At 45.0% G+C, this 23,666-nt stretch overlaps 2 protein-coding genes across 3 annotated transcripts; both read left to right on the top strand.

Annotated features, from left to right (window-relative positions):
• Positions 1-2,856: 2,856 nt before the first annotated feature.
• On the top strand, positions 2,857-17,838 carry fbxo42 (F-box protein 42). Its single transcript, XM_082138717.1, has 10 exons — positions 2,857-3,015; positions 3,809-4,060; positions 5,986-6,102; positions 6,973-7,107; positions 7,289-7,442; positions 7,531-7,641; positions 11,128-11,224; positions 11,299-11,355; positions 11,966-12,082; positions 16,476-17,838. Exons 1-10 carry the CDS (start codon positions 2,904-2,906, stop codon positions 17,373-17,375), a joined length of 2,052 nt encoding a protein of 683 aa, XP_081994843.1. The 5' UTR covers positions 2,857-2,903; the 3' UTR covers positions 17,376-17,838.
• A 232-nt stretch (positions 17,839-18,070) lies between these two features.
• Positions 18,071-22,536, top strand: slc25a34 (solute carrier family 25 member 34). Of its 2 annotated transcripts, none has more exons than XM_082138760.1 (6): positions 18,071-18,431; positions 19,279-19,816; positions 20,457-20,522; positions 20,898-21,050; positions 21,261-21,395; positions 22,181-22,536. In XM_082138760.1, the coding sequence occupies exons 2-6, from the start codon at positions 19,397-19,399 to the stop codon at positions 22,430-22,432; spliced, it is 1,026 nt and encodes a 341-aa protein (XP_081994886.1). In that variant the 5' UTR covers positions 18,071-18,431; positions 19,279-19,396; the 3' UTR covers positions 22,433-22,536. The 2 variants fall into 2 exon arrangements, with proteins under 2 accessions (XP_081994886.1, XP_081994885.1); XM_082138759.1 differs by having other exon boundaries at positions 18,071-18,448.
• Positions 22,537-23,666: the final 1,130 nt, after the last annotated feature.

The raw sequence follows: 23,666 nt of genomic DNA, 5'->3' as shown, positions 1-23,666 counted from the left end.
TGGGGACAGACGTTTTTCCAATATAATGACAATCGTAACATAACACTAACATAATCGTTAGTGTGTGTGTGTGTGTGTGTGTGTGTGTGTGTGTGTGTGTGTGTGTGTGTGTGTGTGTGAGCGAGTGAGCGAGAGAGAGAGTGTGAGTGTTGTGTGTGTGTGTGTGTGTGAGCGAGAGAGAGAGAGAGAGAGAGAGAGAGAGTGAGTGAGTGAGTGTGTGTGTGTGTGCAACTCTACATTATAGGGTCAAAATATCCCCTCAAAGATGTCAATATTCGAAATCCTTGTCCTTTTTTTTTTTCTTTCTTTTTTTTCAGAAAACAGCTTATAAATCAGACTTTTGTTTTTTGAAAATGTAAAAATGCAGACAGTTTTCTGTAATAGGTAAGGTTAGTCTATAGGGGGGTAGAATACAAAGTTTGTTTGTACAGTATAAAAATCATTCTATGGAAAGTCCCCATAAAACATGAAAAAATAACATTGCTTGGTCTGTTGAAGGCTGGTCTTGTTGAAATGAGAGGCCTGTTGATCAAATCATCCCAGTCTCATCAGCTGGACTGAAAGAAGTGTCAGTGCTCTTAGGACACTGAAAACATGGCTCAGAGGTCACAAGTGACACTTGACAGTATTGCTGTGTGTCGTGTCCAACAGGACAAACTGGACAGTATTGATGTGAAACATATGCCAACAGTTCATTTCTGTTAAATGATTAGTTGACTTAGTTAAAAATTAAAATTCTGTCATCATTTACTAACTCTCGAGTTGTTTCAAACCAGTTTCTTTCTTCTGCTGAACACATAAGAAGATATTTTGAAGAATGTCGATAACCAGACAGTTGATGGTAGCCATTGACTTCCATAGTTTTTTTTTTTTCCTACTATGGAAGTCATTGGGGTCCATCCACTGTCTGGTTATCGACATTCTTCAAAATATATTATTTTGTGTTCATCAGAAGAAAGAAATTCATACAGGATTGAAACAGTTTGAGGGTGAGTAAATGATTTTCATTTTGGGTGAACTATATCCCTTTAATGAAAGATGCAGACATGTGTTTGGCTTCTTCAAAAAGCAAGGAACAAGACAGTATTGCACTATTGCATTGCACTATGAGCGGAGTAAAGTTAAGTCTCTGTTAAACTGCCACCATGTCTTTATTAGTTATTTGTAACATTACAGAATTAATTAATTTACGTATTGTTAAGGTCAATATAGACTAAAAACCTTAATACATTATCCTATTAGTTTCCTGATTCCTCCGCTTATTTAGCTTATTTATTTAGAAAATATATTTTCTATGGGCATATACAGCTGAAACAGGTAGCCTAGTGCATCATCCCAAATTTTTCAACATCAACATTTTAATATAATTATAGTCAAATATGGCCTTTAGAGAAATGTGTTTTTTTGAGGAGCTGGGGTAGTGCACTATATAGGCCCCTGTGGCGCGGCCTAAGCTTTTGTCCTTAATGGCATTTTTTTCCTTACATTACTTTTACTTTTATACTTTAAGTAGTTTTGAAACCAGAACTTTTATACTTTTACTTGAGTAAAAAGCTTGAGTTGATACTTCAACTTCTACAGAAGTCTTTTTAAACCCTAGTATCTATACTTCTACTTGAGTAATGAATGTGAATACTTTTGACACCTCTGGTCATTGATTAGCATATTCTGTCATAATAATCTATAAATTTTGTTCCCGGAGGTGGGGTTTATGTAAATGTTAGGGTTGGGGATGTCACTAACCCGGGAGGAAGCTCGTGTAGTCTCTACCAGCCGTTTGTTGTAGTCCTTAAAAAGCAATTTCTGTAAAAGTAAATATCTCCCTTTGCTTTGAACTTTGAGCATTGTAACTTTGCAGATGTTGTTTATGATCAAACAGCAACATTACACACTAACTAAAGTTAGAAAAGTCAAATCATAATCAACCATCCCTTTAACTGTAAGAGTATAAAAATGACATTAAAGTCCAACTGAAATCAAAATGGACTGTATTTACTTTGTTAGCGCATATTACTAGTCTTGTGGTGAACAATTAATCCGTGCAAGTTAAAACACAAAAAAATTTTTTGGGGCTTCGTAATCTTTAATCAAAATCTGAAAATGCCCCTCCCCTCTGCATTGGAGGACCTTCCCTGATGACGTAGGTTTGAGGACGCTTAACCACTCCCCTCAAATCGTTAGTCTGTAATGAGCGAGAGATGGAGAGGAGGAGCGCTAGAGTAAAACCCTGCCCTCTGTTCAATATTCCTTTTCACTGGGAAATACGTCACAGCACAGGAGAAAAGTCGTTTGCAACTTCCGGTTGACGCGGACTTTAAAAACGTCAATCGGTCTGTGCGAGCGGTCGAGATCTTGTGAAATAAAATCATATGTTTTTGTAAATATACATTTTATACACTTGAGGATATTTCGCAGTTTCGTTTATTTATCAGATCATTTTCCAAAGGAAAACTTTTTCCTTTTTTATGCTTAAAACATCAAAACAATACATCATACACTTTGGAGCCAGGGGAGCGAAGAGAAAACATAAAGAATAAAACAAACAAAAACACATTCACACAAATAAAAGACCTGTGTATCATTCAGAGATGTTGAAGACAGCACACACTACACAACTGAACAGTCTTAAGAGCTTCTCCATTCTCCAAAGGAAAACGGGATCATTTTATTATCATACTATGACGTATGTAATTGTACTTGACAGTATTTCATACAATAATTACTTAGAAATGCTCAAAAATCAAGCCTTAGACAAATAAAATGGTATACAAATAAATGATGTACTTATTTCAGAGAAACAGCGGGCGCGCCCTAACGTAGCGTCCCCCTCCCCCGCGTGCGCGCACGCTCCGAGACGCGTGACGTGTGTGCGTGCGCGCTCCCGTGCGGAGGGAAGATGGCGGATGTTTGGAGTGAGGAGGTTCAAGAGAGCAGCTGATAAAGAGAAACACAAACAACAGCAGAAACACAGAAGCAGCGCGCGGGCGAGAGTCACACCGAGCGTCACGCACACAGGTAAAGCCTCGCGCGTCAGCCTCGCGACGCCCGCAGCGTCATCAGCCGCGTTACACGCGAGTCAGCCGGCTGTTAGCGCTCAGCTAATGAAGCAGCAGCTGGAAATACCCTGCTTTTACTCTAGTAAACACGCCTGAGGCAGTCCTCGGGTACATGTGTAGAGGTGTATAGCACTGCACTGATGATAAAGCTCATCTGTTAGGGAGAATAACGCGGTCACGGACTCAGTCTGGAGCTTCAGCTGATGAGCTGTGGAAACGCGTCCATTATTAAAGGCACTTTCTTCTTATGAACGACTTTGACATGAAGTTGAGTTTAACCCGTTAACTGCCACATCCTCTGACCTGAGACGCGTGCAAGTCTTAAAGAGACACTTCGAGAATAAATTAATAAAAAAAGAAAGTGTTAAAAAGTTATAGAAGTCTAAGTGTATTGACCCAAACGTGTTTATGTTACACAGGATGTATAGCCTGATGTATGAAGTAATTTGGGTTTCAGATACGCTGGAAAATCAAAGCCTTCTGTCTGACCGAATCTGAAGTTGATATCACAAAAAATGAAAGATTTTAAACCGCTGTTTCCATGGTAACACAATTTCAAAACGGTTTTCACAGGATGAATGATATCGAATGATGCCTAATGTACGATGAGTACTAAAGTATGTGATTGGGGAATAGCGTAAATGAGCGCCAGTGTTTTAAGTGGTTCGCAGTCTGTTTCCGGGTCACATGACCTCAGATGTTTGTGTGTCCGGGTCACATGACCTCAGATGTGTGTGTGTGTGTGTTCACAGACAGACGTACAGACGGCGTGATGTCTCGCGGCTCAGACGGGGAAGATAGCTGCCTGGTTGCCATGGACACGGAGGAGGGCGGGGCTCCGGCATCAGGGGGTGGGGCTCTGTCGTCAGGGGGCGGGGCCAGTGCTCACAGCATGGGTGAGCTCCCGGAGGAGGTGCTGGAGTTCATCCTGTCGTTCCTGTCGCCCTATCAGGAGCACAAGATGGCGGCGCTCGTGTGCAAACAGTGGTACCGCCTCATCAAAGGTCAGTCGGACACACAGTTCAGTAATCGCTCGAAAGAGTCCACAACAGAGGAACGATATCGCTGGAATCACTTTCAGAACGATTTTTTCCAGCTGATGAACGATAAAAGCACTGACAGCCAATCAGAATGCATCCTGCTTTAGCGAGTTTAAGGCGACAGACGACAAGACTGCAGAAATCGTATCATTATCGTTATCAGTACGGTTATAGTTGCAGTTACTATTATAGTTATGGTTATATCCCCGTTACAGTTATTGTAGTTATAGTTATGTATTTATCGTTATTGTTCTAGTTATTGTTGTAGTGACCATTATAGTTATCATAATTTTAGTCGTCGTTATAGTTATCATCATTATAGTTCTAGTGTTTATTGTAGTGTAAAGTGTGGTGCTGATGGTCATGTCAAAGTCAAAGTTTATTTATAAAGCACTTTTTAAAAACAGCAAGTGTTTAACAAAGTGCTGTACAAGTATATCCTCTATCAATGATACAAACAATCAACAGCACAGAAATAAAAGCAATAAAACAACTCTCACAAAGCGTCAAATGCCAGACTAAAGTAATACGTTTTAAGACTAGATTTAAAAACAGCAAGTGTTTGAGCCTGTCTAATGTACAGGGGCAAACTGTTCCAAAGCTTTGGTCCGGCTACTTCAAATGCTCTTTCACCCCTGCTCTTCAGCTTTATCCGTGGGACAACTAAGAGCAAATGGTCAGCAGACCTAAGCGCTCTTGACGGAGCATACGGCTTGATCAGTTCAGACAAATACTTAGGTGCAAGACCATTTAGAGATTTAAAAACAAACATCAAAATCTTAAAATTAATCCTAAAATGGACAGGCAACCAGTGAAGAGAGGAGAGAACGTGTTCCCGCTTTCGTGTACCCGTCAACAGGCGAGCTGCTGCATTCTGGACCCTCTGCAGTCTGGAGAGAGAGGCCTGACTAATAATAATAATAATAAGTTTATTTTATATAGCGCCTTTCTCAAACCCAAGGTCGCTTTACATAGGAGGAAGGCAAGGAAACACAACAACAACAACCAAAACAATACAACAAGACAAGTTATTTGTATTAAGCTATGAGTTAGGTGTGGAGAAGTGATCATTAAACAAAAAGGTCTTGAGATGTGCTTTAAAGAAGGGAAGAGATGGACAGTCACGAAGAGGTTGTGGGAGGCGATTCCAGAGTTTGGGGGCCAAGGCACTGAAGGACCTGCCACCCAGAGTGCAGAGTCTGGAGCGGGGGATAGCCAAGAGATTTTGGTCAGAGGATCTGAGTGATCGGGATGGAGTGTAAGGGGTCAGGAGGTCGCGGATGTAGGGGGGAGCAAGGTTGTGGAGTGCTTTGAAGGTGAGTAGTAACACTTTGTATTGGATCCGGGACGGAACCGGTAGCCAGTGGAGTTGGTGGAGAATAGGGGTGATGTGTGCTGATCGTCTGGTATGGGTGAGGAGCCTGGCTGCCGAGTTTTGAATATATTGAAGCCTTTGAAGTGATTTAGCAGGGAGACCAAGGAAAAGTGAGTTGCAGTAGTCTAGACGGGACATAATGAAGGAGTTAACCAAAATCTGAGCATCACTAACATATAGATTAATGCCTATATAGAGGCCATTACAATAATCCAGACGCGATGAGATAAAAATGTGAAGAAGTCTTTGAAAGTCTATAAAAGACAGGAAAGATTTCACCTTGCTGAGTTGTCTCAATTGGAAAAAACTAGATTTAACTACCAAGTTAATCTGTTTATCCAATTTAAAATCACAGTCCATAATAACACCTCAATTTTTAACATGAGGTTTCACTAGTGGATTCAATTCCCCAAGATCCAAGATCATGTGACACTGAGACGTGTTTAACGGTCAGTCAGACTCGTCAGCTGTGACTGTGAAATCTCACCTGTGTGTGTGTGTGTCTCTCTCTCAGGTGTGGCGTATCAGTGTTATCATGGTTTCCTGCGGGCTGTTCAAGAGGGAAACATTCAGTGGGAGAGTCGCACTTATCCCTATCCTGGAACGCCCATAACACAACGCTTCTCACACAGTCAGTAACTGCTCACACACACACACACACACACACACACACACACACACACACAGAGATATACACGTACACACTCATACACACACACTCTCACACACACACTGAGACATCTACATACACACACTCATACACACACACACTCTCTCTCACACACTCATACACACACACTCCCACACCTAAACCTACTCATCACACACACACACACACACACACTAACCCTACCCCTAAACCTAACATCACACACACACAAAATCAGAATAAATTCTTTTGAACCAGTTCTTTCCCAACTAATTGCAAGTTTTCAGTTTGAATCATTCTAATGAATCACTCACTGAATCAGCTAGAGGTTCTGAATCACTCACTGAATCAGTCAAAGGTTCTGAATCACTCACTGAATCAGTCAAAGGTTCTGAATCACTCACTGAATCAGTCAAAGGTTCTGAATCACTCACTGAATCAGCCAGATGTTCTGAATAACTCACTGAATCAGTCAAAGGTTCTGAATAACTCACTGAATCAGTCAAAGGTTCTGAATCACTCACTGAATCAGTCAAAGGTTCTGAATCACTCACTGAATCAGTCAAAGGTTCTGAATCACTCACTGAATCAGTCAAAGGTTCTGAATCACTCACTGAATCAGTCAAAGGTTCTGAATCAGTCAAAGGTTCTGAATCACTCACTGAATCAGTCAAAGGTTCTGAATCACTCACTGAATCAGTCAAAGGTTCTGAATCACTCACTGATGTTAATATGAGTTAAACAGTCGGTGTTGAATTGCCATTGCTCAGACAAACAGACAAAAACTCGACAGATACACTTCCACAAACTAGTGTTGTGACTGAAGATCATGTGTTGTGTGTTGTGTTGCAGGCGCGTGTTATTACGACAGTAACCAGTCGATGTACGTGTTCGGCGGCTGCACTCAGAGTAGCTGTAATGCGGCCTTCAATGACCTGTGGCGTCTGGACCTCAACAGCAAAGAGTGGATCCGCCCGCTGGCGTCAGGTGACTCACACACACACTCTCTCACACACACTCACACACACTCACACACACACACACACACACACACACACACACACACACACACACACACACACATACACACATACATACACACACACACTCTCTCTCTCTCTCTCTCACACTCACACTCACTCAATCTCTCTCTCTCTGCTGTGTTCAGGCTCGTACCCATCCCCTAAGGCCGGGGCCACGCTGGTCATGTACCGGGACCTGTTGGTTCTGTTCGGCGGGTGGACCCGGCCCAGCCCGTACCCGCTGCACCAGCCCGAGCGCTTCTTCGACGAGATACACACCTACTCGCCCTCCAAGAACTGGTGAGAGCATTAAAACCCTGCTGTGTGGAGGTGTGTGTCGTGTTTGATCACACGGTGTGTCAGTGACTCCGCCCCCTTGTGGCCGCAGGTGGAACTGCATCGTGACGACTCACGGGCCTCCGCCCATGGCTGGCCACTCCTCCTCCGTCATCGGCAGCACTATGGTGGTGTTCGGCGGCTCACTGGGGGCCCGGCAGATGTACGTATGAGCCTGTGTGTGTGTCTGTCTGTCTGTGTCTGTGTGTGTGTGTGTGTCTCATCTGTGTGTGTGTGTGTTACAACCCTGGCTCAAGGGAGGCAACATAGAGGAGTCACAAATGTCTATTATGACCAAAATAAGGTTTATTGCAAACAAAGTTAAACAGACAAAGAACAATGGCGGCTGCTGCTAACAATGCTACTGCTCCAGGCTGCAGTGTGAGAGAGAGAGAGAGTGTGGAGCTAGACAGGGGCTTTTAAAGGATGGCTAGCAGGTAATTAGGGAAATGATGGGAGGAGCTTCCAGGATACCTGCAAAACAGGGCACAGAATAACTTTGGACATAACACCTCCTTCCATAAGTAGGTTTCTCTAAAGCAACCACTCAGTTAAATGTCACACAGAATAACACAAAACTAAACTGACTGCATATCGGCCTAGACAGGGCATCTGCAAACACACGGATGTGCTGGATGTCCAAATTAAACCCCTGCAAAAATAAACTCCATCGCATTAGCCAGGGGTTGGAGTTTTTCATCCTACCGAGAAAAACAAGAGGGTTATGGTCTGTATAGACCACTAGGGTCTGACAAGAAGAGGTATAAACATCAAAATGAACCAGAGCCAGAATAAGGGCCAAGGCCTCTTTCTCTATCGTAGAATAATACTTCTGATGTACGTCAAACTTCTTAGAAAAATAGCATACAGGATGCTCAACTCCCTCTGAATCCTCCTGGAATAAGACACCCCCAACACCAGCATCACTAGCATCAACAGCTAGTTTTCAAAAGGCCTATCAAAATCAGGGGCGGCAAGAACAGGAGCACTTACTAACAGGGCTTTCAAGTTCTCGAATGCAGAGTGACACAAGCTGGACCGAACAAACGGGACCTTTGGGCTGAGAAGGTTAGTCAACGGTAGCAAAGTTCTTACAAAAGCTCCGATAATAGTCTGCGATCCCAAGAAAACGTTTCAGCTCACGCCGAGTCGTCGGCACACCAAAGTTCACAATGGCCTCTACTTTAGCGCAGATGGGACAGACCTTTCCATGTCCAACAACCTTGCCCAAGTATGTTACCGTGGCCTGTCCAAACTCAAGGTTCAATGTCAAATGTGCAGCCACCAGCCTATGGAACACCTCTGTCAGCTGGAGTAGACCAGGTAGAGCTGTAAATAACCACATCATCAAGATAAGCCTCACAATCTACAACTCCTTTCAACACCGTATTTACCAGACGCTGAAATGTGGCTGCATTCCGCATCCCGAAAGCCATAACCCGATACTGGCAGAAATCATCTGGTGTTACGAAAGCAGATATTCCACAGGCCCTCTGAGTGACGGACTTGCCAGGAACCCTTTAAGAGGTCCAACTTTGTAACAAATGCTGCAGATCCTACTCTGTCAATACAGTCATCTAATCTTAGGAAGAGGGTAACAATCAGGCTTGGTGACAAAATTGACTTTGCGAAAGTCAGTGCAAAAACGAGGTGTATGATCTGACGTATCCACAAGCAGGCATGGAGAACTCCTGAACTAGCACTAGGTTCAGCAATGCCATGCTGCAGCATATAGTCTACTTCCCTACGTAAAAGCTGACGCTTAACAGGGCTGACTCTGTAAGGAGGTTGCTTAATTGGACTAGCAACACCTACATCAGGGATGGGCAACTTCGGTCCTGGAGGGCCACTGTCCTTTTGCTCCAACCCTGAAAAAATCACCTGCCTGTAATTTTCTAGTAATCCTGAGGACCTTGATTAGCTTGTTCAGGTGTGTTTGATTAGGGTTGAAGCTAAACTCTGTAGGACAGTGGCCCTCCAGGACCGAAGTTGCCCATCCCTGACAGCACCTGGGAGAACACCAAGACCCCTGATCAGTCTGAACAATTCTTGGAAGACCGAATGTTGTGAAAAACGTAATCATGGCCTTAGAAACTACTGGAGCAGTAATCCTGCGTAAAGGAATAGCTTCAGGAAACCGAGTAGCCGCACACATGATGGTCAGTAAGTACTGGTTACCTGATTTAGTGTGAGGGAGTGGACCAACACAATCAATCAAGATTCGCTCAAAAGGTTCTCCAATAACTGGAATGGGATGTAAAGGCGCAGGTGGAATCTTCTGGTTAGGCTTACCAACAATGTGACACACATAGCATGTTCTACAGTATTGTGCAACGTCAGATTTTACCCCAGGCCAGAAAAATGCCTCAGCACCCGATCTAAAGTCTTTTTGATGCCCATATATGACCCGCAAGACAATGATCATGAGCCAGTTTCAAGACACCAGAGCGATAAGCCTTAGGAACGACAACCTGAAACACACTACTCAACTCGTCATGGCAAGACATCTTAGGAGACGTGTGTCTACAGTGTGTCTCATCTGTGTGTGTGTGTGTGTGTGTGTGTGTCTCATCTGTGTGTGTGTGTGTGTGTGTTTGTGTGCGTCTCTGTGTCTCATCTGTGTGTGTGTGTGTCTCTGTGTGTGTGTGTCTCTCATCACACACACACAGTCTCTGTGTCTCATCTGTGTGTGTGTGTGTGTGTGTGTGTGTGTGTGTGTGTGTGTGTCTCATCTCTGTGTGTGTGTGTGTGTGTGTCTCATCTCTGTGTGTGTCTCATCTCTGTGTGTGTCTCATCTCTGTGTGTCTCATCTCTGTGTGTCTCATCTCTGTGTGTGTCTCATCTCTGTGTGTGTCTCATCTCTGTGTGTGTGTCTCATCTCTGTGTGTGTGTCTCATCTCTGTGTGTGTCTCATCTCTGTGTGTGTGTCTCATCTCTGTGTGTGTGTCTCATCTCTGTGTGTGTGTCTCATCTCTGTGTGTGTCTCATCTCTGTGTGTGTGTCTCATCTCTGTGTGTGTGTCTCATCTCTGTGTGTGTCTCATCTCTGTGTGTGTGTCTCATCTCTGTGTGTGTCTCATCTCTGTGTGTGTGTCTCATCTCTGTGTGTGTCTCATCTCTGTGTGTGTGTCTCATCTCTGTGTGTGTCTCATCTCTGTGTGTGTGTCTCATCTCTGTGTGTGTCTCATCTCTGTGTGTGTCTCATCTCTGTGTGTGTGTCTCATCTCTGTGTGTGTCTCATCTCTGTGTGTGTCTCATCTCTGTGTGTGTGTCTCATCTCTGTGTGTGTGTCTCATCTCTGTGTGTGTGTCTCATCTCTGTGTGTGTGTCTCATCTCTGTGTGTGTCTCATCTCTGTGTGTGTCTCATCTCTGTGTGTGTGTCTCATCTCTGTGTGTGTGTCTCATCTCTGTGTGTGTCTCATCTCTGTGTGTGTGTCTCATCTCTGTGTGTGTGTGTGTCTCATCTCTGTGTGTGTGTCTCATCTCTGTGTGTGTGTCTCATCTCTGTGTGTGTGTCTCATCTCTGTGTGTGTGTCTCTGTGTCTCATCTGTGTGTGTGTGTGTCTCATCTCTGTGTGTGTCTCATCTCTGTGTGTGTCTCATCTGTGTGTGTGTGTCTCTGTGTCTCATCTGTGTGTGTGTGTCTCAGGAGTAACGAGGTGTGGCTGCTGGATCTGGAGCAGTGGTCCTGGTCTAAACCCTCTGTCAGCGGCCCGTCTCCTCACCCGCGCGGAGGCCAGTCTCAGGTAACTCTTCTCTTCTAACCCTCTAACCCTTCCCATGATGCCACTGAGACTGATGCGCTCACTGTGTCCCTCAGATCGTGATTGACAGCGAGACGCTGCTGATTCTGGGCGGCTGCGGCGGGCCGAACGCTGTGAGTATCTGCTGTCTGAGGAGTGTGAGAATATAAATATGACCCGCCTGCTAATGTCTGGTTATGCTGTCATCGCCTGATACTGGATCCAATCTTTTTATCAACTTGTTTTCTTTCAGTCAGCACAGGTGTAGCACAGGTTTAGTATAGGTGTAGCACAGGTTTAGTATAGGTGTAGCACAGGTTTAGTATAGGTGTAGCACAGGTGTAGTACAGGTGTAGCTCAGGGGGGCGACGGAAATGAAAATATTGGGCTGAAAAACCCGAAATTGACAATAAATTACTTATATAAAGGGATAGTTCACCCAAAAATAAAAATTAGCCCATGGTTTACTCTCCCTCAAGTCCTCCTAGGTGTGTGTGACACTCTTCTCTCAGACGAACACAATCAGAGTTATATTAATAAATGTCCTGGCTCTTCCAAGCTTTATAATGGCAGTGAAGGGCTGTTTCTGTTTTGAAGTCCATAAAAGTGCATCTGTCCTACTAGCGCTTTAATACTGCCATCGGATGAGTGCTTATTAAATGTCTTTTTCACTCACTGAAGAGCGACTGTGTGTGTGTGTGTGTGTGTGTGTGTGTGTGTGTGTGTGTGTGTGTGTGTGTGCAGCTGTTGAAGGACGCCTGGCTGCTGCACATGAGCGCCCCCAGCTGGACGTGGCAGCAGCTGCGGGTGGAGAACGAGGATCACGGCGCACCGGAGCTCTGGTGCCATCCGGCCTGCAAGGTGCCGTCACTCTCTTACTCTACACACTGCAGATCACACTCACTCTCTCACACTACACACTGCAGATCACACTCACTCTCTCACACTACACACTGCAGATCACACTCACTCTCTTACACTACACACTGCAGATCACACTCACTCTCTTACTCTACACACTGCAGATCACACTACACACTGCAGATCACACTCACTCTCTTACTCTACACACTGCAGATCACACTCACTCTCTTACTCCACACACTGCAGATCACACTCAGTCTCTCACACTGCAGATCACACTCAGTCTCTTACTCTACACACTGCAGATCACACTCACTCTTACTCTACACACTGCAGATCACACTCACTCTCTTACTCTACACACTGCAGATCACACTCAGTCTCTCACACTACACACTGCAGATCACGCTCAGTCTCTCACACTACACACTGCAGATCACACTCACTCTCTCACACTACACACTGCAGATCACACTCACTCTCTCACACTACACACTGCAGATCACACTCACTCTCTTACTCTACACACTGCAGATCACACTCACTCTCTTACTCTACACACTGCAGATCACACTCAGTCTCTCACACTACACACTGCAGATCACACTCAGTCTCTTACTCTACACACTGCAGATCACACTCACTCTCACACTACACACTGCAGATCACACTCACTCTCTTACTCTACACACTGCAGATCACACTCAGTCTCTTACACTACACACTGCAGATCACACTCAGTCTCTTACTCTACACACTGCAGATCACACTCAGTCTCTCACTCTACACACTGCAGATCACACTCACTCTCTTACTCTACACACTGCAGATCACACTCACTCTCTCACACTACACACTGCAGATCACACTCACTCTCTTACTCTACACACTGCAGATCACACTCACTCTCTTACTCTACACACTGCAGATCACACTCACTCTCTTACTCTACACACTGCAGATCACACTCACTCTCTTACACTACACACTGCAGATCACACTCACTCTCTTACTTTACACACTGCAGATCACACTCACTCTTACACTACACACTGCAGATCACACTCACTCTCTTACACTACACACTGCAGATCACACTCACTCTCTTACACTACACACTGCAGATCACACTCACTCTCTCACACTACACACTCACTCTCTTACACTACACACTGCAGATCACACTCACTCTCTTACACTACACACTGCAGATCACACTCACTCTCTCACACTACACACTGCAGATCACACTCACTCTTACACTACACACTGCAGATCACACTCACTCTCTCATACTACACACTGCAGATCACACTCACTCTCTTACACTACACACTGCAGATCACACTCACTCTCTCACACTACACACTGCAGATCACACTCACTCTCTCACACTACACACTGCAGATCACACTCACTCTTACACTACACACTGCAGATCACACTCACTCTCTTACACTACACACTGCAGATCACACTCACTCTCTCACACACTACACACTGCAGATCACACTCACTCTCTTACACTACACACTGCAGATCACACTCACTCTCTCACACTACACACTGCAGATCACACTCACTCTCTCACACTACACACTGCAGATCACACTCACTCTCTCACACTACACTGCAGATCAAACTCACTCTCTCACACTACACACTGCAGATCACACTCACTCTCTTACTCTACACACTGCAGATCACACTCACTCTCTTACTCTACACACTGCAGATCACACTCACACTCTTACACTACACACTGCAGATCACACTCACTCTTACACTGCACACTGCAGATCACACTCACTCTCTCACACTGCACACTGCAGATCACACTCTCACACTGCAGATCACACTCTTACACTACACACTGCAGATCACACTCACTCTCTCACACTACACACTGCAGATCACACTCACTCTCTCACACTACACTGCAGATCAAACTCACTCTCTCACACTACACACTGCAGATCACACTCACTCTCTTACTCTACACACTGCAGATCACACTCACTCTCTTACTCTACACACTGCAGATCACACTCACACTCTTACACTACACACTGCAGATCACACTCACACTCTTACACTGCACACTGCAGATCACACTCACTCTCTCACACTGCACACTGCAGATCACACTCTCACACTGCACACTGCAGATCACACTCTTACACTACACACTGCAGATCACACTCACTCTCTCACACTACACACTGCAGATCACACTCACTCTCTCACACTACACACTGCAGATCACACTCACTCTCTCACACTACACACTGCAGATCACACTCACTCTCTTACACTACACACTGCAGATCACACTCAGTCTCTTACACTACACACTGCAGATCACACTCACTCTCTCACACTACACACTGCAGATCACACTCACACTCTTACACTGCACACTGCAGATCACACTCACTCTCTCACACTGCACACTGCAGATCACACTCTCACACTGCACACTGCAGATCACACTCTTACACTACACACTGCAGATCACACTCACTCTCACACTACACACTGCAGATCACACTCACTCTCTTACACTACACACTGGAGATCACACTCACTCTCTCACACTACACACTGCAGATCACACTCACTCTCTCATACTACACACTGCAGATCACACTCAGACCCGCCAATTCAGTTTAGCTTAAATGAGATTTATTGGCATGACTGTGTGAGACCCCAATATTGCCAAAGCAATAGACACATACAAACATATAGATTAATAAAAGGGGGGAAAAAATGTATCCATCGGCAGCCTCCCTCTCTCTCCTGAATCCAACATTGAGTGACTTAAACTGCAGTTCATCCACTGGCCACTAGAGGTTGCAGAAGAGACTCAATCCCATAAACCCCCATGTTAATATACCCAACTTTACAGCAGAAACTCATGTTTACAGTCTGGTGCTAAAAGTGGTTTTGGTCTATACAGCTAATGTTGCCCTTCATGACGACTGTGAGGGGGGGAATTATTTTATAACTCATCCGTTTAAATTATATTAAGCCTTAAAGTTCTGCATAATTAAAGGGATACTTCAGGATTTAGCATTAAGCTTTGTATTAGTAGAAAACCTGTAGTATTTTCGAATTACCGTGCTTTCCACCCTCATATCCCCCTGAGACAAGAGATTTATGTATTTTTTGTCTGGAAAAAATCCTCAGATGACGCAAAAATCGTCATTTTGCGTCATCGGAGGATTTTCTGGCCAGAGGCTAAAGACTACAGCCAGTAGAAGGCGTTGTTCTGCATGTTTTCAGGCCGCCCATAGAGGGATCTCACTCACAGAATGTACACATAGTGTCAGCCGTCTTTCTTTGGAAGCTAAGCTAACAGGCTTTTGTCCTGTGAAGAAAGCTGAGTAGTAGGAGAAAGCTGAGTAGTAGGGGTTACCATCCTCTTTTTCCCGGACATGTCCGGCCGTCGAGATCGTTCAAAATGTCCGGGATTCGGCTTTTGCTTTCTGCAGTCGCCATTCATTGTTAACATGCACACCTTTTGTTTCAGTCTGAATTCATTTCGATTGGTGAATCTGAATGTAGTGTTTACATGAACGCTAAACAAGTGATCGGTTGATGTGCGTTTTACCATTGCTAAGAAAATTCCCGCTCCTCCGTGAGAGATGCGAGACCGGCGCTCTCAGTAATGACGCCACCGGCCTCGCGCCGTTCTCCCGCGCCCCTCAGCCTCGTCCTCATCGCCACAGTAAACATGATGAATGGCGACTGTAGAACGCAAAAGCCGAATCCCGGACATTTTGGGCGATCTCGAAATCCCTGGAAAACTCATCACGGAGTCTCAAATAGTAGCCAAGCCTTGTTTTCAACTGCGCTCTCTTACCGGTAGGTGCATTCTGGGAGTTGTTGTCTTTCATCCACATAAGCCAAAAATACATTTTCTGGCTTTTCTCAGTCTAGAAAGCTCCAAATTCAAAAATTTCTTCACATTTCTTCTACATAAATTACCTATTTTACATACACATTCATCTTTCCAGAGGTGAAGTATCCCTTTAAGGGCGTGGCCACTTGAGTGACAGGTGGATTGGCGCTGATGTCACTACTAGCCGTTTGTCTGCTAGCGTTAGCGTCACGTCACCTCAGCTAATCCGCCTCGCCGCACATTTTCGTTTTTTCCGGGAGTGACGCTGCCAAGATGATGACGGCCGGGTCCGCCCACTTTGGGCTTCAGAAAAGCTCTTCAGAAACACTACGAGTGATGTCATGCACACTACAAACATATTTTATACAGTCTTTGGTCCATATACATAAATATATCACAAATAACACAAGTAAATAAAAACAGAGAGCATGTAGATAAAAAAACATGTTTTATATTCAAACCTCTCTCTCTCTCTCTCTCTCTCAGGTGGGTCAGTGTGTGGTGGTGTTCTCTCAGGCTCCGTCGGGTCGAGCTCCTCTCAGCCCGAGTCTGAACTCTCGGCCGTCCCCCATCAGCTCCACTCCTGCTCCTCTGGGCCCGGACCCGTCCTCCCAGCGCTCCCAGTCCCCGGTGCGTAGCGGCGCGGCGGGGGCGGTTCTGGGCGCGGTCGAGGAGGCGCCGTGTGTGAACGGGCGCTGGGGAACGCTACGGCCCAGAGCGTCAGCGCGACCGCGGGACGGGAGTCCGTCACCCTCGCGAGGTCCCGATAGCCCTCCGCTACTCAACGGCTCGTCTCCTTCGCCACGCACTAGCCCAGCGGCGGTATCTCCACCCACGCGACCCGCGGACTACAGCTGGGACGGCGACCCGCTCGGCGCTAATGGGTTACACACGCCTCCACACACCCCGCCGGGAGCCGTTTCTCCCGCCGCCCTGCGCCGCGGCCTGGAGGCCGTTAAAGCCTCGTCCTCCTCATCCTCATCATCGCAACCCCAGCCTAGCGCTTCCGCCGTGACTCCGCCCACCTCCTCCAGCCCGCCACAGGCTGACGCCCACTCGCTCCCGCCCATTGCCCGCCGGCTCGCACACCACCCGCCGCAGAGCCTCAATGTGGGCAAGCCGCTGTACCAGTCGCTCAACTGCAAACCCATGCAGATGTACCTGCTGGACGTGTCGCGTGCCAAGGCGGAGGGCGTGGTGTCGTGGAAGGTGTACGGCGGCGGTGGAGCGGCTAGCGCGGTCACAGGGCCGCCGGAGACTAGCCTGCACACGGTGGTTCAGGGCCGCGGGGAGCTTATTATCTTCGGTGGACTCATGGACAAAAAGCAGAACGTCAAATATTACCCCAAAACCAACGCCTTGTACTTCGTCCGCGCCAAGAGGTAATGGAGGAGTGCTAGCCGCTAGCCGCCGCGACACGACGGGAACGACTGCTGCCCTTACACTAATTTACCTTAAAATACTGCTCAACTCATATAAAGGACACTCAAACATAGTTGTTGTTTCAATTTATGAGTGAATGAATGATGTTTTTGCTATGTGCTCTGCGAGAGTGTGTGTGTGAGAGAGAGAGAGAGAGAGAGAGAGAGAGATCTAGAAGGGAGTGTGTTATTGTTTCTGTCGCATTTCACCCTCAGAAACGCCGATCTGACTGAAGGAAACACGATTGTAGGATGAACTGATGAATTGGACCTTTTTTACCGCTCTTTCAGCCTGCATTGTTTACATTAAACGTGAGAGTGTGTGTGTGTGTGTGTGTGTGTGTGAGAGAGAGAGAGTGTGTGTGTGCTGTGGAGGGAATGAGACCGTGGATTGTAAACGGAAATAAAGAAAGTTCTCCATGTCTTAATTCTCTGATATAATGTGGCGTTTCTACGATCTTTACTAAAATAACGGAATAAAGCTGTGCGGTCACGTGTGATGTCACATGATCATCGTCTCAATTCCGTTCTACTACAAACACACTCAATTATACATGATGTCATAATTACTGTGGTTTAAAAACTGCTCCTTCAGCTGAAACAGTTCAACCCTGACATTCAATCACAGAGATTATTATAATGTAACATATTCCTCACAGTTGATTGGATCTTTGAGTACCTAGGCTAGAAAAGCGCTATATTAATGTAACGAATTAATAATGTATTGATATATGCGTTAGTGTGTGTGGTTGCTGCAGTTTGTACCCATTGTTTGTTCTGTTTTCGGCTGAAGAATGTGAGTTTCACATCCTCAGCGGGACTTTAGACAGGATTTCACCTTTAACCCATTTAAATGTATTCTGTGTTGCTGCGACGCCATTGGCTGTCCACCGGGGAGGCTGTGAGGCGGAGGAGAAGCTGTGCGTTGATTGGTCAGGCAGGAGCAGTGGGCGGGGTGTTCGGGAAGTGCTTCGTGTTTACGAGTGTGTGTGAATCACAAACAGGAACGCGAGCGGACTGGGTAAGACCATAGACTGGGTAAGACGCTTTCATACTGAGACAATACTCGTGTAAAGTTTATCGTGCAGCTGAATTGTTTGTATATAGTATACACTGCTGTTCAGAGTTTATGATCCGTAAGATTTTTTATGTTTTTAACATTATTACAATTTAAAATAAGTGTTTTCTATGTGAATATATAGTAAAGTGTAATTTATTCCTGTGATCAAAGCTGAATGTTCAGCATCATTACTCCAGTCTTCAGTGTCACATGATTATTCTAATATAATGATTTGATGATCAAGAAACATATATGATTATTATCACTGTTGAAAAGAGTTGTTTACATTTTTATTCCAGGATTCTTTGATGAATAGAAAGTTCAGAGGAACAGCATTAATCTGAAATAGATTGTTTTGTAACATTATAAATGTCTTTACTGTCACCTTTGATCAATTCAGTTCATCCTTGATGAATAAAAGTATTGATTTATTTTATTTAATTAATAAAAATTCTTACTGACTGCACACTTTTGAACGGTAGTGTTTAATGTTACAAAAGATTATATTTCAGATTAATGCTGTTCTTTTGAAATTCCTATTAAACTTTCAATCCAAAACTTTGCAACGGCGATGTATATTTGTGCTTGAAGGATTGAAACATGCTTCGATGATTTCGCTAATATGCAAGGTTTATGAATATGCAAATCACGTGATAAACTGATGTTTAACAGTTCAACGTAGAGCATTGAGGTTGTCTATATGAGACAGATACGGGTTTAAACAGTTCAACATAGAGCATGATTTGTCATGTATTAAATGTGTTGTTGTTGTTGATGAATGATTGCAGTGACAGGAACTTTGTTGCAGATTTGAATCCTGGACTTGATTTCTCAGAAACATGCTAATGCAGTGTAATGTCGCACACGTGAACATGACGAGATAACCAGCGCCCCAGCAGGATCTTCGGTGTCTCCTGGCTCCAGACATGCCTGTGACGCGGCTCCTGACCCCCCCGCCCCCCCTCGGCCCCGGGCGCCTGTGGCCCCCGCTGGACTTTAGCCTGGGCGCGCTGGCGTGCTGCGGGGCGTGTGTGTTCACCAACCCGCTGGAGGTGGTGAAGACCCGTCTGCAGCTGCAGGGTGAGCTGAGGGCCCGCGGCTCCTACCAGCGGCTCTACCGCGGGGTCCTGCAGGCGCTGTGGCTCGTGGGCCGCACCGACGGGGTCCGGGGCCTGCAGAAGGGGCTCACGGCGGCGCTGCTGTACCAGGGCCTGATGAACGGTGTCCGGCTCGGGTTCTACTCCTACACGCAGGCGTCGGGACTCACCGACGGCCCCGGGGGGAGTCTGATCGCAGGGGCCGCGGCTGGAGCTCTGGGGGCCTTCGTCGCCTCGCCCGCGTATCTGGTAGGAGACCTGCGTCGCTGAGTATCTGTACTGTTGGTGGTCAGTGTTGGGGAACGGTACTTTGAAAAGTAATGCATTACAATATTGCATTACTAAGTTACTTTTAGAAAAGTATTGCGTTACTTAGTTACTTTTAGAAAAGTATTGCGTTACTTAGTTTTATTTAACATATTTATATATTGGAGGTCTGCTAAGTGTTCTGATTCTACATTTCACTGATTTTATTCATTTTGAGGAATATTGAACAAAATAATTGTGCAAGTGAGACGAGTAAGAGAAAGCTCACATTTAGTCTAGAACTACAATAACCTTCAGGTTTACTGTCTTTAACCGACTCATTTATAGGAACAATCTGTCAGTAACTCGAGCTGTTCAGTTTATGTGAGTCACTCGCGCACACACACACACTCACTCTCGCACACACACACACTCACTCTCGCACACACACACACTCACTCTCGCACACACACACACTCACTCTCGCACACACAGTGTTGACAGTAAGGCATCCAGAGACAGGCTCAGATATCAGGAAGGCAGAGGAAGTGAAAGATGAGTATTTACGACAGACTGTAAGTGTGTTTACAGTGATGCGTGTGTTTACATGAGCGTGATGTATTTCCTGTGTGTATCTGTACAGGTAAAAACACACCTGCAGGCGCAGACGGCGGCGGCCATCGCTGTCGGACACCAGCACAACCATCAGGTACGAGATCTGCAGCACCAGTCACATGACCCACCTCTAACTCAGGCTTCTTTTCCATCAACCACCCAAAATATGTGACCTGACCTCTGCATACAGTGTGTGTGTGTGTGTGTGTGTGTGTGTGTCGACACACCTCTCACTGTTCTGCACTGGCAGCCAATCAGAGTCCAGCACACAGAGGCGTGTGAACGAACACAGCGTCACATGATACTGCTGAACTCTGACCAGATCTTTATCAGCCAATCACAGATCAGAGTATATTTGAGTTTATTTGAGTTTATGTGAGTTTATTTGAGATTAAATGAGTATGTGTATATTTGAGTTTGAGTATATTTGACAGTATTAGTGAGAGTGATTCTGATTGGTGCTCCTCAGAGCGTGTCGAGCGCGCTTCTGTCCATCTACCGGCGCGAGGGCGTGACGGGTCTGTGGCGGGGGGTGAACGGGGCCGTGCCGAGGGTCATGGTGGGGTCAGCGGCTCAACTCTCCACGTTCAGCTCGGCTAAAGACTGGGTCACACGCGCACAGGTCAGCACACACACACACACACACACACACACACACACACACACACATCGGCATGTGTACATGATTCTCCTGTTCATTATGACTTCTGATATTAAAAACCTCTTTCTAATAGTGTGTGTCTTCTCCAGTTGGAGGTTTAGTGCTTCAGAAGGCAAACATGTAAACTAGAGCTAGTGAGACTAGTGAAGTGTGTGAATGTGTGTGTTTCAGTGGTTCAGTCCTCACAGTGTCCTCATCGCACTCATCGCTGCCATGATTAGCGGAGTCGCCGTGTCGGTTACCATGACACCGTTTGATGTCATCAGCACACGACTGTACAACCAACCGGTGGACGAGTTTAAGAGGGTAAAACACATACTTTATTTACCAAGATTATATAGAATAATATTCATTTCAGTGTTGGGGTAACTCATTAAAAAGTAACGAGTTACGTAATCAGATTACCTTTTCAAGTAACTAGTAACGCATTACTTTTAAAATTTACAACAAAATATCTGAGTTACTTTTTCAAACAAGTTATGCAAGTTACTTTGTTTTCCCATTGATGGACTGACAGCTCTCCTGTCCTCATGTTGAGACAAATCGAAGTGCAGAGGCGTGTGTGTGTGTGTGTGTGTGTGTGTGTGTGTGTGTGTGTGTGTGTGTGTAAACATGATGTTATTGTAGTTCTAAATCTAAATGTGAGCATTTACTCGTCTCACTTGCACACAAAAAAAGATTCAATATTCCTCAAAATGAGTAAAATAAGTGAAATGCAGAATCAGAATACCATGCAAACCTCCAATAACTAAATATGTTAAATAAAACATACATTTTTATGCATTTAATCTCACTTTATTGATCAATTTGCATTTCTTTCAGCCTGAGGCTTATTTTTTTACTTTTGGTGTGAAAGGGTCTTTACATTTGCCCAAAAATAGAACTTTTTTTATAAAACAATAAGCCCAGCCCAGGTGGAAAAAAAGTAACGCAAAAATAACGTAACAAATACATTTTCTAAAAAAGACACTAAGTAACGCAATTAGTTATTTTTAAGGGAGTAACACAATATTGTAATGCACTACTTTTGCAAGTAACGTTCCCCATCACTGATTAATGTACAGTACGGTGTGTGTGTGTGTGTGTCTCAGGGCCGGCTGTACAGCGGGTTTGTGGACTGTCTGATGAAGGTCTGCGCCACGGAGGGGATTGTGGGTCTGTATAAAGGAATGATACCGGTGTTTGTGCGTTTGGCTCCTCATACGGTTCTCAGTATGCTCATCTGGGACGTCCTGAGACAGCGAGCGCTGCTATACACACACAGAAGAGATTCCCCGTACATGAACACTCACTCCAGAGATGATGCTGAACGCTTGTGTGTGTTAGCGTCACGCCGGACCTGACCCAGTGTTGTTGGGTTTTACCTCACCAGTGTGTCTTATTTCCAGTAACTATAAAGACTCTTTGTGTTTTTAATATGTGATGATTAAAGTTTTTACTGACTGACTCTCTGTGATTATTATTGCAAAAACTGGTGTCTTTAGTTCATGCCTGTTTTTTTCTGACAAACCTTTTTTTAATCTAAAATATTCACCCCCACCCCACATTTTAATTGTTTTTCATTTTTAATTATTTATTTGTGGTATTTTTGCATTTTTATGATTTCATTTATGAATAGCTTGTCATCAACTCGCGATCTCTGCCCTGCAGTTCCTCACGAAGCGCAGTTTCGGAAACACTGCGTTTAAAATATGCCAAAAGAAACTTGTAGGCATTATATTTATGTTTATAATCTATAATGTTTCTCTTTTCTGTATAAATGGATCAAATATCGCTGGTTTCCCGTAAATCCCACCGCGTTCTGCTCTCTGAGGTAAAACTGTGTAAGTGTTGAGTCACGTGACTCGCGCTCGTGTCACAGTACATGCACGCGCCTCTCACCGTGTCCTCTGCAGTTCTGTCATGTTTTATGTTCATAAGTTGTGTGGTTATTGTGTGATTGTGCTCTGCTGTTTTCCAGCAGGTGGCGCTGCATGATGAGTTACTGTGATGATGTTCTTCTCTCAGGCTTTGAGATGTTGAAGTTCACTTACTCCATCGGTTCCCAACAGGGGGGTCGCGGCCCACAAGGGGGCCTCAGCGAGCCGAAAAGTTTTGAGGAATGAGCATTGAATAAAATCCTTAACTTTTTCTGTAAAAAATTTACAAAATGTATAAGGAGCGAGTTCATCATGAGTCCATTTTCCAGTCTGTGTTTTTGTCTTATCCTGAACCACTAGAATTACTGAGAATCACTGAACTGTGTTCATCTGTGCACCAGAAGTTGCTGGACCGTCCTCCTGCTGTTCTTCCACACTCTGGGGGCGCGGGGAGAGATAAGAATACCCGTTTATACTTAGATTTAAACTTAGATTCTATAGACTACTCCACATAAAAATGTGGAAAAAATGTGAATGTGTAGATTGTGTGTTGTGTAGACACATAATGTTAACATTACCTCTGTAGGCCTCTCTGTGGCAGCAGAAACTATTTATCCCCATGTGATGAGCATTTGGTCAGTACACTTTATAACACTATTTGTCATAACTTCTGGTGTATTGAGTAGGCGACTTACAACTGCCTGGGGTTCTGTTGGGA

Source organism: Leuciscus leuciscus, assembly GCF_965113295.1.
Source record: "Leuciscus leuciscus genome assembly, chromosome: 15".
Classification (NCBI taxonomy): domain Eukaryota; kingdom Metazoa; phylum Chordata; class Actinopteri; order Cypriniformes; family Leuciscidae; genus Leuciscus; species Leuciscus leuciscus.
Note: the sequence above shows the minus strand (reverse complement) of the source record. Positions and strands in the feature narration are given on the sequence as shown.

Bases quoted from the DNA above. Each gene is read 5' to 3' on its own strand.
- fbxo42 (XM_082138717.1), top strand. From the start codon at position 2,904: ATGTTTGGAGTGAGGAGGTTCAAGAGAGCAGCTGATAAAGAGAAACAC. The intron at 3,016-3,808 runs GTAAAGCCTCGC...GTGTGTTCACAG, and splicing joins ACCGAGCGTCACGCACACAG to ACAGACGTACAGACGGCGTG. The intron at 4,061-5,985 runs GTCAGTCGGACA...TCTCTCTCTCAG, and splicing joins GTGGTACCGCCTCATCAAAG to GTGTGGCGTATCAGTGTTAT.
- slc25a34 (XM_082138760.1), top strand. From the start codon at position 19,397: ATGCCTGTGACGCGGCTCCTGACCCCCCCGCCCCCCCTCGGCCCCGGG. The intron at 21,051-21,260 runs GTCAGCACACAC...TGTGTGTTTCAG, and splicing joins ACTGGGTCACACGCGCACAG to TGGTTCAGTCCTCACAGTGT. The intron at 21,396-22,180 runs GTAAAACACATA...TGTGTGTCTCAG, and splicing joins CGGTGGACGAGTTTAAGAGG to GGCCGGCTGTACAGCGGGTT.